The 15,280-nt window shown below is 52.0% G+C and overlaps 1 protein-coding gene across 5 annotated transcripts in view; it reads right to left on the reverse strand.

The window, feature by feature from the left end:
* The window catches only part of SYT6 (synaptotagmin 6), a 36,334-nt gene extending 21,849 nt beyond the window's left edge, over window positions 1-14,485 (reverse strand). For 2 of the 5 annotated variants that reach the window (XM_074925335.1, XM_074925333.1), the window contains exon 1: window positions 8,817-8,954. Coding sequence is in view for 2 of the 5 variants with exons in the window: in XM_074925332.1 (XP_074781433.1) it covers window positions 14,087-14,240 (154 nt within the window). In the remaining 3 variants the exon portion in view is untranslated. Of the gene's footprint in view, window positions 1-8,816; window positions 8,955-14,086 lie in introns of those variants that run through there. The other 3 variants (XM_074925332.1, XM_074925331.1, XM_074925334.1) reach the window with 3 other exon arrangements.
* Window positions 14,486-15,280: the final 795 nt, after the last annotated feature.

The following is a 15,280-nucleotide window of genomic DNA, read 5'->3' on the forward strand; positions in this document are numbered from 1 at the left end:
CACAGAGCTGCCCCAGAGGTGGCCACTGACACCCACCACCAGCAGTCCCGGCCCTTCGCTGCAAAGTGAGACCGAAAGAATTTCCACACCAGGAGAACTGGGGAAAGGCTCCTCTCAACCAGGAATGAGCTTTTGATGAGTTGTGCCACAGATTCCCCATCAGAGCAGCTGATGGAGAGAGAAACTGAGCTTTCTAAACCAGAAAGCCACTCGCCGCCAGGACTGGCAGGAGCACGCCCATGGGAAGGCCGTGGATCACGGTCTTTGTGCTGCTTTCCTCCAGTGAGCAGGAGAAAGCAAGCCGTGCGGAGAGCCTAATGATAAATGATCATTTATCACCACTTAAGCAGTAGGAGGTACCATTAAACACTGTTCTCCCACCCCTGCAGCCAGGCGTAAGGAAAAATAATGAATCAAAGTCTTCAGAGACAGCACAAACAGCTTTAGCCCGATTTGTTATAAAAACAGCTCAGGGCTCTGGTTTCCCTGCCGCGGGAGCAGTGACGTACCCACGAAGGCCCCGGGGTGAGGGCGTGAGGAGCTCCTGGGTGACGCCCAGGACCGTCCCTCTCCCATCAGGATCCGGGGCAAGACCAGCACAACAGGGACAGGGTGCAGGGACACCCCAAGTCAGCGGCAAGGGACACAAGCCGAGAGACCAGATCATATTCAAGCATTTAGACACAAAAAAATTTCACAACGGTGGATATTTGGCAGAGGACTCAAGCAGTGAAATGCTCTTTGACAGAACAATCTCACTGCAGAAAAAACCTGAAGCTGGCAGCGAGCAATGGGGATGGCAAGAGCACGAAGGGGATGTGTGAAACCTATCAACTTCACCAGCAAAATATCTCATTCCACTTTGACTTGACTTCTTGGTTTGTGTTTTTGTGACATCTAAAAGCCTTGCTACTGAATCTTACAACAAAGCTCACAGAATGGCTCAAAACTGTAAAACCTCTTAGAAGGCCACTACTTTCTACTGCCTTTCAAATAAAAGATGAGATGGCCCAGGGCAGGACAAAGGGACAGTGGAGTAATTAAAAACTGTAAAGCTAAAAGCGAATTTAGGAGATAGGGATCATTTCCTGGCTAGTCCAGCCCCTCCCCTGCCCTGGTACCCACGAAGCAGATCATCAGTACAACCATCCATTTTGTTTCATCTTGGATGGGAACTAATTAAGAGAATATGGTGGAACTACCCTTCAGCTTTACGTCCCTGAGGACTTCATAATACCCAAACTGAGTTACCAAAAGGGATAATTAGCAAAGTCCAAACAGAAAACGATTAATAATATGACAAAGCCATGATTCCAACAGCCTATTAACTGCAAGACAATACTGGTCTAATTATGGCAACATTGACTTCTATTACTGTGAAGTAGCTTGCACTGTCATTAAAGAGATTCATGGACAACTCTGAGTTTAGTGGGAAGAGTTATATTTAATATCTTGAAGATGTAATTTAGCTTTCTTTCCACCCACTCCCCATAGAGAAAACAAAACGCGTTTGACGGCACTCCAGCATCTATTAGTCATCCCAGGTACCTGTTGGCTTCAAACAAAGTCTGAATACCACGAGTGGAAGAGCAAGGGGGCTGGAAAGATTCAGTGCCGGAGGCTGAGGCCCAGCATGGAGCCGGGCTCATGCTAGAGGGGCTCAGCCTCACGGCCACCAGGACCTGTGCCACCAGCCCACGTCCCCTTCCCGCAGCCCCCCATCGCCTGCGGGAGGACAGACAGGTTCCTGCAGGCCCCGGGCACCCCCAGCACAGGCTCCACCAGAGCAGCGGCGGCCCCTCGGCCCGACTCCCCGCTGGGGGGTCCCGGCCGGGTGGTCCCGCGGCTCTGTCGGCCTGAGCAGACCTCGACAAAAACTCTCACCTGATGCTGCCAAGAGCAACGGGGCATCTTCCCTGCACCAGGCTCTCACTGGTAAGTTTTCCAGTGGCCAGAGGAAAATCTCAGCATCAGGAGAGCTCTGGCTGGTCTGTTCCCCACAAGGTTTCTCTCAGCTGAAAAATCCACTCCCGGTGGTCCTGAGCTATGACCTGGAGCACGTAACGTCCTCCCACCGCAGATACTCCCGGAGGAGACGGCAGATCCCAGAGGCAGGGGGTGATGGCGATGGATTAACCTTACTGGTACTGACCGCCTGGCTGGTTTTCCACACTGATCACTGCTCATACCACATCAGGAGATGTTTCCAGGCTTCTCTGTCCATTTCTGCTGTATTCTTCTATTGCAACAGTGCTTATGAGAATATACTGTTCTCTTTCTGTAGGGCTTTGTAGAGATCATGCATTCAAATGATGGATTACTACGAGAGTTATTGCTGGAGGAGAAGACAGGCAGCTCTGGGGCTACAAAACACCACGTGAGGCACCCACCAGCTGCTGATCTAATTTTCCCTCAATTGAGAAGCATCAGCAATGTAAGTCTGATTAGCTGAGGGCTGGATATCAGGCATGAGAAACTGTGGGGAGAATCTCGGACGTCTGAGGCAGGGGCAGGGGGAGCACAGGACAACAGCAGGGGAAAAGGAAGAGTTTTCCATTAAATCCCAGCTCTAGACATATTTATTTAGCAAAGCCATTCAGCTCTGAAGCTTTACAGTGGAAGGAGCAGGGACTGGACGGAACAGAAACCGAATGTTAAACCAACACTGCAGCACAGCATCCAGCAGCAGCCCAGCCAGAACTGAAGCAGCAACCCCAGCAGAACAGGGGAAGGACCCCTCCGGGAATCCAGCTCCGAACAAACCCTGAGAGGCACCACGGAGCCAGCAGCAAGCAGAGCACTTTGCAACCGGAATTTTGAAAAGGAAAGTGGACTTCTTATAAATCGTGAAATGCTGCGCTGGATGCGAGGCGAGCTGCAGTGCAGCAGCGTGCAGTTCTCAGCCAGCTCCTTATCCCCCCCCAAGCATGCCACAGCCGGGGGATAGAAACAGAGCAAATAAACCTCAGCTTGTCCCTCTCATCCAGCACAGCTCCACTCTTGTATCCACAAGCAGCTCTGTCTCACAGAGCCCAGAGCTAAGGGGGCACTGGGGGCTGCAGCGCACGTGGCTGTGCGAGGTGAGTGCTGCAAGGCTGCTCACTGACTGTCTCTTTGCTGGGGTTAAGTCCAGCGCAGTCCCCTGCTGATGTCCCCACTGTCACACCTGCAGCCTCCTCGCTGCCATTTGGTTGTCGTTTGGAACTTCAGCAGCACTTCTCCTCTTGATTTACTGGTTGTGTTCTCTGGGCAGCTATGAGCTATAGGAATATGTCCTGAAATATTCTTGAGCGAGACAAGTCATTAGCAGCTGTCACATCAAAGTCTGACTGCAGTCAATTTGCTTTTCACAAGCAGCGTGGGAGCTGGATGTGTGGTGAGGAGCTGCAGCAGGGGCTGCTGCTCAAACATGATCACAGAGGTGTGGGTTGTAAGGGACGGGAAAATATTTCATCAAGTTCTCAGCAGATGTTAAAGGACCAGGTCAGAGCGCAAATACAGATTGAGCAGCGCTTCCGTCGTCCCTCCCTCAGACATTATCTCATGCTGTGGGTGGCGATAAGGGCTGCAGAGCAGCCCCCATGCAGCAGCAAGACCCAGAGAGCGCCGGGGACATTGATCACCTGCGGGTCCACAGTTCCAGCCCCTTTCCCGAGAGTGCCCAGAGCGTCCTGCGCAGGGAGCGACCGAGCGCCAGCCGCTGCGGCTCTCCCTGCACCCACCAACACCCCGCTAAGACCAGTGGGGCTCGGCGGCCTGTCGGGAGCCCTGGCAGAGGGACAGGGAGCATCACCCACCCAGGGGCAGTGCCACATCCTTCTGCTGGGTATGTGGGAAAGTGGAGTCAAAGAAATACTTGGTACCATGACCCATTCAGAAACAAACACATCAGGGTGTTTTTGTCTTTGGCAACATACGTAAAGATTCACTGATCCCTCCTCGCAGGTGTCCAGCACAGCACAAAGCTACGTAATACCCGCAGAGACCCCGAGACTCCTGCACCTGCACGCTCCCACGACCCCGGTAGGCTTCACAGGGTTTCTCTAGGTGAAGGCAAACAGCTTTTCCAGCTGTTTTCTGCTGTGGAGCACGCCCAGATCTTGTTTAGTTACTCTGCCAACCACAGGTAATTCCACAGATGACAGCACAATGAAAGTGAATCGAAAACAGCGTGAAGGCAGGAAGAGTTTTCATAGATGGCTTTATGCGATGAGCGCTTTCACACGGGGTTCATCACACGCAGCCCAAGGGCAAACTCCCCTCCCAAACCTGCAGAGGGGTGGAACCCTCACAAGGTGAACACTGCGGATGTTCTGAGAGCAGACACTCACAGAGGCTCTGAAATGCCCCCTTGGAAGCTCTGCAACCTCAACTTCCTCCTGCACGAAGCTAAAAGGAGATTTATCCTGTTCCGTGCTTCCTCAGTCCTTGCACACTGAGTCTCACACTATCAGCTCCCACCAGCTCCCTCCCGCCAGTACCGGCTCGGCAGGAACCCAGACGAGCCTCCTTGTCTCCTGCCCACACCCAGCTATGGAGCGCATTACAGGAAGGTGCAGACGTGAATGCTCGAACTGGCTATGCCAAAGTTTCAGTTAGACAAAAAAAAACTTCTTAAAAATTAATTTGCTGCTACCACAGGGTTCCTGCCATGCGAGAGCTTATTGGAATGCAAACTATAATCTTCAAAGGGAAGGATGAATCAGAAGCTATTTTGAGAGTAATTATATAAGATTATAAAATTCAAACCATCTCATTATTGCACGTTAAGTATGAAGACAAGCTGCTTCATAAGGAGACCTTGCAGGGATCCAGCGTTTCAAGCAACTATGATCTATGGTCCAAGTGTAAACAGCAACCTCCCAACTCCCGTCCAGACAAAACTTTCCTCATTAGGCAATGCCAGGGCTTTCCTCACCATTTACTGTAAGGCTTTAGGGGATGCAGTTCTCTAGCTGGTAGAATACCTAGAACATGAGACACGGAAAACTTCATGCAAAGTTTTGTTGCTTTAACAGTTTGTAATTTGTTGTCCTGGAAACCAGCCACCAGCTTGATAGTGACAGTACTTGCAAATTCCCGAATTTTATAAACTCCAGTTCAAATTATAATGAAGGAGAAAATATTTAAACAATAAATTTGCACACGGAATGAAGTACTCTTCCGCCAGCTCCAGCCACAGCACGAGGAGCAGCCTGGCTGTGGGTGCAGCCGGGAGCCCCGACTCGGTTTCCCCGCGCTGTGATGGGGCTGTGGCAGCTCATCGCTCCAAGGAGACAGGGACAGCCCCTGGCAGTTGCCTGCCTTGTATGCTGCCTGCAAGAAGAAAGGAGAGTTGGTTTTATTTCTGCTTACGCATCCAGGCCGCAGCTGAAGGTCCTGGCTTGGAGGAAGCAGGCGTGCGGGTGGGAGGGCGGCGAGCCCAGAGCTGTCCCTGCTGCATCCCCCTGCCCAGCCCCTCCGGGGGCACCTTCACCTGGTGGTCTAAGAGCTGATTAGACAAGTGCATTAAACAGAGGAAAGGTAGGGAAAACAGGCTGTCGTACCCTTTACTACCTGGTGTTTGTCAGTTCACGGTTTGGTGCTTCTACCACCCAGCAAAGAGACAGTAACTGCCCCCAGTCCAGGCGAGGGAGGTGCTCCAGTCCCCCAGGCTGAGTTTAAGAAAGCAGGAGGCCATCTGCACAAAGCAACTCAGAGGGAAACGCCAGAGGTGACTGTCAAGTGCAGAGTCAACAACGAGGTACTTTACACATGTGTATGTATTATAATAAAAAAGAAAAAATCAACACATACATATGAAAATGTGCAACACACCAAAGGAATGACCAGAAGAGGAGACCTCGGCTGGGTCCCACCCTTGGCCGTGGTGACCACGGGCTCCGCACACGGCGCTGGAGTCCCCTCCAACACCCGAGAAGAGACCTTACATACGTGAAAATGGCCATGGCCCCGCAGAACAGCCAGACCCGAGGGGACTGATCAAAGGCTTCTCAAGACCAAATAAGTTGGTATTCAGGAGTTATTGATCTGGACTTTCCCTCCAGGCTGCATCAAAGGCACATTTGTAACTCAAACTTTTGCTGGCATGTGCAGTCGGAAGGGGAACTTTGAGCTGTCAGCAATGCAGCATTTCTGTTATCAAAAGTGACAAAAAAAAAAAGAGAAAAAAAAATGTTCCAAACTGAAAGAAACATACCCCAGTGATTTAGGTTGCCTTGTGTCTTAATCAGCTGTTCTCTAGAGTATTATAAATGAGATAGTAAAGAGTTGTCATTGCTTTATGCCTAACTGATGACAATCTAATAAACTATTATAAGCCACACTGCATATAATTATAATACATAGCTGTGTGCTAATCCCATGATATTTTATCACAATATGCTGCGGCAACATCTGTAAACGACTCAGCAGTGCTGAACACACACGGGGTCCCTGGGCTGGGGTCAAATAACCGGCAGTGAGCATCATCTTCCTCCCACGATGTGACCCCGCACATGAGGGACCCGAGCCAAGCACTGGAGCCGTGCCAGGGAAGCCTGAGGCTGTTCTACGTGGGGGGAGGCTCTATCCAGGCCTGCTGGGGACGAGCAGAGCCAGCAGAGAGCAAAACACTGTCATACGGACACTTGTGGGATGTAGAAGCAAACCGTGTCTCGAGATGCACTCAGGGATTGGGGTCTGGTCCCAGCCCAGGCTGCCGCCCGGGAGGACGAGCCCCACTGCGGGTGCTGATCCTGACCCAGCGTGGGTGCTGGGCAGCCCCAGACCCTGCACGGGAGGAGAGGGCCTGAGGACCCGGAAAAGCCCAGCTTGGCTGGGGGAAGGCACGAAGCCCCACGCGTGGGACCAGGCGGCCCAGAAAGCTTTCCAGAGGCTTTCCTCCAGCCGAGTGCCCCCCAGCACACAGAGCCCCTCCAGCGAAAGAGGCTCCGGGAGCACACGGAATCACCCTGGAAGAGCTGCACTGCCTGGACCTGCCTGGTTCGGAAACCCGAACCAGGAACGTGGGATTCACCAGAGGCCCCTGGCTCCAGGGCCTGCGGAGACCGGGCCGTAAGCAGAGCCAAGACTGCAGGAGGTCAGGTGGCCAGTTTAAGCCATCTAGACCCGCAGGTAAGCCCACTCGTGCCCCCCTCCTCTCCCTCCCGACTGTCCCGCTGGCAGTGCCCGGGCACACGACGCCCGACCCGCGGGGCAGAGCGGCCGGGAGGGACCCCAGAGCCCCGACACCTCCTGCCCAGGACCCTGCGCTGAAACGCAGCAGCTACCAACAGAGCATTTCTTTGTTCAAGCTCTGCCAAATGAACAGGGAATTCCTCCCCAAAGGGCTCTGCTCCCTCATTAGCTGCTGCTGCTGCTGCTGCCATCAGCTCGTCACAAAGACAGAGATCCGTAACCCCTGACACGTACCCCACGGCAGTCACCCTGCAGGCTGGGCGGCCTGATCCTACTGATTTATTAAATGGATTCTGAGATTCCTTTTCCCTTTCCCAACGACCCCTGTCACTCCGTCTGGTGCAGCTCAGAATCCTTTTAGCATGAACGTTTTGACCAGAGACTAGATTCAGAACTGAGCTCAAATAACTCTGAGCAAACGCTCACAGACGTCCGGGAGATGAAGAACTGCATACGGAGAGATCTCCCGTGCTCACCTAACGCCGTGTTACAAGAGCACATGCAGGTTACAAACATGCACAGAAAATCAGAGTAACACTGACATCGCCAGCGACACGGGTGTGCTAGAATTTCAGGGCAATTATTCTTTCACAGAACCAAATACTCTAGGACTGTGGGTCTTAATGACGGTTTTGAAAAGGACTATGAACGGAGTTCCTGGCATCCTGCCTTTAGCCTTCGCTGCACAGTTTCCTGTGATGTTGTCAAACACTAACCTGCTACAGCATAACAAACTGAACTAAATATAAAGGCGGCCTTAATTAGCATCTGCAGTTCTGCTGTGTACAAGACACCCTGCAGGATAACTTCCTTTTTTCCAGACGTGGAAAATTTATTGTACAATCCCTCCAAATATCCCCTCTCTGTCCCTTTAGGATGCCATTTTGCAATGTACAAGTATAATTAAAGACAATGCCTGGCTGAGAGGCAAATCCCAGCTCTCCCAAACAACTGCCAGCATGACTGCTACGTTAGTGAGTACACTGGATTGAAAGGATAAGGGCTGCTACAGACAAGCTTCCTGATTTTACAATATACAGATAGGAAGGAAAAAATATATTCTCATCTTCGAAAAAGAAATAAATGCTAAAGCTAGACAAAGCTGCCTAATCAACATGAGATGGAAACCTGGGGTCCTAGGGAACATTGTACCTAGAAATGTGAACAGCAAGAAGAGGAGACAGGTAAGGAAAACAAGGATAGCTGAAACTATAGTTAAAGGAAAAAAAAAATGTATCAGAGATGAGATCCAGTTATGGTTCTGTCTTTATCTCTGAACAATGAATGCACACACACGAGGCTGTTCGTGAATACACGGTACGTGCAAGCTGTGCACATCGCGCTGGTATGACCAGCAAAGCAAAGATGTTAAGCAACAAACACCTGCAAACACAAAAATACCAGCTTCTCAGAGTCATCCCGCAAAACAATGAAGATCGGAGTCAGGCTCTGCCCTGGTTTGAACTAGCTAAAAGCACATGCTTGGTTTCCGTGAGAGGCAGGGAGAATGCTGAAAGCAGAAGCAAACGTTTCCACGGCAAAGACAGAAGCTGCTGAAGCAAAATTTTTGTTAAGAGGCTCCGTGTTATGAAAAATGGCAAAAAATTAACAAAGTAACTTCAGAAATGTGGACTTACCAAGAGGTATCTGCTCCTCAGCTGGGTCCCTGGTCACTCCTCAGCCTGCTCACGCTCAGTTAACACCAGCAGCAATCTGGCTGCCTGTTTCTATGGAGTTTGAGATGCTGATCCCTGACTATGCATGAGGCTACTGCAGCTGCACTGGAACAGGCTCCCAGGTCCGCAAAAAAACCCACAAACATCCTCAGCCTCCCTGTACTGCTTCAGGAATGAATCAACCAACGGCAATGAGGCAGATGCAAACCTGCATCTATGCAGAGAGGTAGTTACGAAGCTCCTGAGCCCCGACACTCCACACAGCTCCGTGGGTGCATTTTATTTACCAGGACCATCACGGTGCAGCCAGAGGCAGCTCTGCACTCACAGATCCACACACAATACACAAGCGGAGACACATGTTCACATACAGGCTATATAATCCATTTTTCCCAGATTTACGCTGCTGGTTTAAAACTTATTTTAATACAGTTTTGCAAACCTTCCTCTGGGAGCAAGGTTTGAACCTGACACCTTCAGGATCAGAGCACAAACCTGTTTTACTTGAGCTAAAGAGCAAATCTGCTGCACAGAGCTGGCACTGGCTCTTTTCCTGCTGGTGGACCAGGCGCTCACAGAGAAAGGCAAGATCCATTTTGCAAGTGCATTACTCTAAGAAAGATCTTTGCCCCGAGGTGCTGCTCCTCCCGTGCCTGGCCTCAGGAAACACAAGCCTCAGTGATTAAGGATAGCTTTGCCTGGGTGGTTTTAAACATGTTTACCGTTACATTTACTTAAAATACACTTTAACGGTGATTCGGAAAAGTGTGTTATTACAGCTGGTAAGCAAATTCAAGACTTGCCCGTTATTTCATAGGCAGTGGCTGTAGGCATCCCCTATCAGTGAATGGGCAAGTCATCAATTTTCCATTAGTCAAACCATCCTATCAAGGGATAATTTTTTTTTCCAAGAAAAATACTCCAGAAGCAATTTCTCCATAGAAAAGTAATATTTCTGCAATGAAAAAAAAAAAACCTCTATGGCACAAAAATTCACCCCTTTTTCTGCCTGCAGCAAGAACACTTATGTACTTGTGGGTTTAACATTTTAATAGTATTTGCGAAGTGCCAGGAGGGTGTTCAGCGCTGTACAAGATGTACTGCCTGCATCATGAAGTTTAAAAAGAACAGTTCACGCAAAGGGCAAAACACTAAATGTGCTCTGAATTATTGCGGGATTAGAGCACAGAAGGACAGCTGACAAAGTGTGCTAGGAAACAGAAATGATCCTAAAGTCTCTTCTGGTTTTGCATTTTCCCCAGCTCTTCTTTTTCTCCCTCTCACTTCAGCTTTCATATCCTGCACCAGGAAAGCACTACAGCATTTTGCCGGGGTGAACCAGTGCCCAAGGAAGGGTTTGAGGAGGGTTCACACCCTGTGCCGGGACTGCTGTGACACCGTCCAGGGGTGAGAACCGAACACCTCTGCACACCATCCGCTGTATCCTGCACTGACCCTACAGGGCAGTGAAGCTTTTTACAAATGCATACGCTGAGGCAAAACCCCCAACTTATGTTATTTAAGGAAAGTCACAACGCAGTGGTGCTGGAGCTAGAACTCAAACCCAGGGGTTTGGTCCTGGATGTGCTCTGATCCTGGTGTAAATTCCATCCCACACCCATTTACCGTTCTCTGAATTCAGCAAGCATCACAAGCCACACACTCCAGTCACACTTCACCAGCCTGGCACACACATTTCAGAATGATCATCCTCTTTTTAATGCCTCTGTGGACTCAAGCTCCCATCCTCTCCACCCCCCCCTGCTTGGCACAAGCTCCCAGGACCGGCCGGTGGCCTCTGCCCGCGGCCAGAGCCAGCACCGCGCTCCCACAGACAGCAGGACCCGGGTCGGGCAGACGCTGGGAGCGAGTCGGAAACACAATTCAGTCCGAAGTGAGGGACAGCCTGGCCGTGCAGACACACACAGAGCACACGCCATGGTGGCGAGAGCTGCGCAGGGCGTGATGCAGCAGCAGCCAGCCCAGGGATGCTGTCAGGCTGCAGCCGAGCTGCCCGCGGCCACGACCAGGGCTCCGAATCCCCGGAGCTGCCCTGGGCAGGACCAGTCCCGCAGGGGCTGGTTGCAGGCCCTGGGGAGTGGGATTTGGCACCCTATTTCCCAAAGATCCTGGAGTGTGTTGCTCTCCAACAAGCAGCTCCACTCAGTCCCGTGGGCAGAGGGATGGGGTGAAGGGGGGTGACCCCGTGCCCGGCGCCGCGCCGGCTCCCCTGCACCGCCAGCCAGGTGCTTCCCACTCCTGTAGGGCTTGTCCACAAATTGTCTCAGCTACATCCTAAGCACCCACTGCACCTGCAGGGCAGAGGAGCAATGTACCCGTTTAGTCAAGGCACATCACCACAGTGGTAAATGTGTCCTGTGTCACAGGCGTTCCCACTGCCCACAGCCCGTGAACTGGTCACACTGGCAGCGTCGCTGCACAACAGCTGAGGGCTGGCAGGGAAGAGAGCGATCAGATGGAGGGAGCTACGGGGGAGGGTTTTAGATAGGCACAACAAAAGGATGCTGCATCTTGCTCGATCTCAGGGCCCACAGCCAAGAGATCAGTTCTATTCCTGGCACCGCCACAGGCCAAACTGCAGGCAAAGCTCACCCTCACACATCCACTGACGCATCGGTACCAAAACCTTCCTCATCCAAATTCCTCATCTTTCTGACATACTTAGCTGCTGGATTACTAGCCAGCAGCAGCAGCCTGCAATGCCCCTTTGCTGGGTGTAAGGTACATACTGGAGAAACACTGCAGCTATATTTCTCTTACTGACTTTAAGGAAGAGAATCAGCTGTTACATAACCCGAAGTACAAAGAGTAGAGGAGCATCTACTTGGTACACAGTAGCACGCTCCACATTCAGTCCAAAACGGTTTAAAAAAAACAAACCACTGCATAAAGCCATACTCTGTCATAATCTTACATAAACTACACAGCAATACTTCTATATTCACAGGTTTCTTCAGCTGTCAGATGCAGTTCAAGAGGCTGTTGGTACCTGGCTCGTTTCTTTGCAACTCCACAGCACCCCCAGAAGATACTGCTCTGCATCAATGCATGAAACATCAGACAAAACCAAAGCGCCTCTCGGGGTCTGATGGCAAGCAGAGCTCTGCAGAAGCAGCCCCAGCTCTGGCAGCATTAGAGTGTTTCCATCTGCCTGCTCACAAACGACACTTCACCGAGACACCTGACAAGCCAGGCTGATTCAGCCATTAGCCAGCAGACCTATCCAGGAGGCAACAAACTGACAGAGAAGCTGCTGACTTCACGGGATGATGACCACAAATACGGCCAATTTTACTCCAGCAAACCTTGCACGCGGGTGCCGGGGCTGTGCTGCCCAGCACAGGCACCTTCAGCAGGACCCAGCGCTCGCTGCGCTGCCCCTCCGACTCTGCTGTCGGTACCGACCCGACGCCCCGTCCCAAGTCGTCACTGCTCATCTTTGCACAGCCTCGCTGTTGATTTGCACATGACTGCGAGGAAGGACTCGCCAGATCTGAGCAGAGGACTCCAGGTAGCTGATAGCAAATTTGCTCAACAGAAGTCATCAGTGTGAAACGGACAAAGCAGAAATGCAGATAATTAGATAAACACCCAGACACTAATGGGAAAGGTAACTCACCACCGTAACTGAACAGCTTCCCTTGCTGGACCCGTTTTACATCCAGGCATTGGTACCGAGTGGTGTCCTCAGTGCTGTCTAGACACAACACTGGGCCCAGGCGCAGACAGAGACAATGGTGAAGCTGTTAATGCACCGGGAGCAGTCAGCCAGCCCAGCAGGACTTGCCCAGGGCGCTGGGGCAGAGGCTGACACTTAAACCGGAGATCAGAGCAGACACACATTTGGGATGTTAAAGGCAATGATGTGATTTATGAGACAATGAGACCTGCAAATGAGGTCTTGAACAGGCTGCACAAAGAAATGCAAATCTGCCATAGCAGGACAGACAGAAGAAAAGCAGCACAGGTATTTCTGCTGCACAGAGTCAGGAAAACGTTAATTTTGGTACCAAGATAAAAAATTACAAAGCAATGCAGTAAGTTATTTGCAATAGGGAAAACAGCTGCAGCGGATGCAATACGTAAGGATGGGACCAGCAGCAGCAAGAGGCCCTCAGAACAAGCAGGTGTAAAGCAAAGTCATTTTCAGATGACAATTAAGCTACAAGCAGAAGGGGATGTGAAAGGAAGGTGATGGGCTGGACATAGTGGCAAAACAGCGGTGGCAGCACCGCTGCCAGCACAGGGCGGCAGACGCCCAGCGAGACCAGAGCTGCCGGCGTGCCCGGGGACACCGGCCCGGCCCGAGGTGCTGGCAGAGGGGGGACAGGGGTCGATGGGCTGCTGTGCTGCAGCTGGGCTCTGCACAGGGGTCCTCAGAGGAGAGAGGAAAGTTTCTGAAAACACGCGCTGTGAAATCAGGCTGAGTGGGTAGCTGCACCCTACGCAAATGTTCTAAGGCACAACTTGCAGCACGTTACCAATAATGATAAAAAGCGTGGGGTTATGGGTTTTGCGTCCAGCGTGTGAGCCTGGGCTGTAAGCTCCCCCCGACAACGTCTTCTGAAGTTAGAGCAGAAGACAACCTCTCTGGAACGAGAGGCTGTGGGCAGAGGCGACAGCTTGTGACACAGAAATGCCCCTTTGCTCCCAGAGCAGCTCGCGTGCTCTCGACTCTCGCTGGCACGGCAGTGTGTGTCCCCAGCTCCCCAAGCTGAGGAGGAACAACTTCAGGCAGTTCTTCGGGAAAGTAAAACATATACATGAAACTACATTAAGACCCCTTAATGGTGAACAAAAATCCATGCAAGTCCCTCCTTTTCTCAAGCTGGTGTTACAGTAATCAGTTCCTGTCATCTGTTACTGAAACAGGCTTTTTGCTGCTTCTTGTTTTACACAGGACAGGAGTCGATGTTTTTAAGAAATAAGGAACTTCCACAGAGACTTTGACTCACTAGCCATCCCCTCACCAGCACGGAACACCCTGTCTGTCCCCTCTCTCCGCACAGTTACCCCGCCAGGCTACACCCTTCCACCAACAGGTGGGTACCTGTCCCCAGAAGGTCACAGCGAGCCTCTGCGAAGGACACAAGCCCGCGGCGAGGCGGACACCAGCCCCGGGTCCAGCACTGGCATCCCCTCCCGTGCGGAGTCCTCCGGCCGCTGCCCGCCACGGGCACGGCTGGCGCAGACGGACCAGAGGGCTGTACCTGGCTCGGAGATGATCAGGCTCTGGTCGGAAGGCAGCAGGAGGAACTCCCCGCACGTGTCCAGGTCCAGGCTGGGCAGGCTCTTCCTCCGGCAGAGCTCGGCGAGGACGCGGACGGCCCTCTGACAGCGGCGGTCATCCCTGGCGCCACTCATCTCCCACACCGCATCCTCCGCGACCCCCTCCGCTGCCTGAGGAAGTCGAACTGGAAAGGAGGGTTTGCTGACTGTTAATCACACCAGGGGACTGACGCCGGTTCCCCGCTGGCTCGGCAGCACCGGGGGTCGCGGGGTGCCGGGCGATGCTCAGCCCCGAGACCCTGCGCAGCCTCAGCCCCCACAGCCCTGCCGGCGCTCCCGGTGCCTCCTCGCCTCTGGGAGCGGGAGCTGTTTACTGCCAAGGCGTGTTCCAGACAAAGAACCTCCTACCAAATTCAGTTTCGTGCCCTCCGTAGACGTTGTTAAAGCTGCAGCCCCGATAATTCGTTTTAACCCTTTCATTGCTGCCCCTTCCCCATTCTCCAGGTGCAGTTTCAAATCCCAGCCCCAGAGCAATTTCACAAAAGACCTGAACGCTGAAACCTTCTGGCTGAGGACAGCACACCATCAGAAAAGAGAAACAACAGTGCTGCCACGAACATCGCACAAACTATTACAGCTGCCAAAGGCAACGTAAGAAAAGCAGGAGGTTTTATTGATTTGTTTGTGCTGGTCCTGACACAACAGGCTGCAGATGGCCACAGAGATTAAGAATGTCATTTTATTTCATAATTAGATTTGTGGGTTTTTTTTTAATTTTCTGGAGCATTTTTTTATTCCTATTGTAATTTAGCAGGCAGGTCATGCCACATGACAGAGCTACACTTCTGAACAGAGAATATACTTGACAGGCACGGGAAAAGAAGCAATTGTATAACAGGCAATTAAAATTATGTACAGCAGAATGATTCCTTGCAGCTTCTGGAGCGGAGAAGCTAGTACAAATATAATGGGCAGGCTGGAGAGCCAGGGCCGAGGCTGCCCAGGTCCCTCAGCCCCACGTCGCAGCAGCAGGTTCAAGCCACTGAGTTCATTTTGTTTGCCAATCACCCGCCCAGGCCCCGCGAGCTCTCACACCACCCGGGCGCCGGAGTTACACCAGCACCCAGCGCGGCACCGGGGTCCCCGCACCGCCCCGGTGCCGCTCCCGCCATCTC

This window comes from Athene noctua, chromosome 23, assembly GCF_965140245.1.
Source record: "Athene noctua chromosome 23, bAthNoc1.hap1.1, whole genome shotgun sequence".
Classification (NCBI taxonomy): Eukaryota; Metazoa; Chordata; class Aves; order Strigiformes; family Strigidae; genus Athene; species Athene noctua.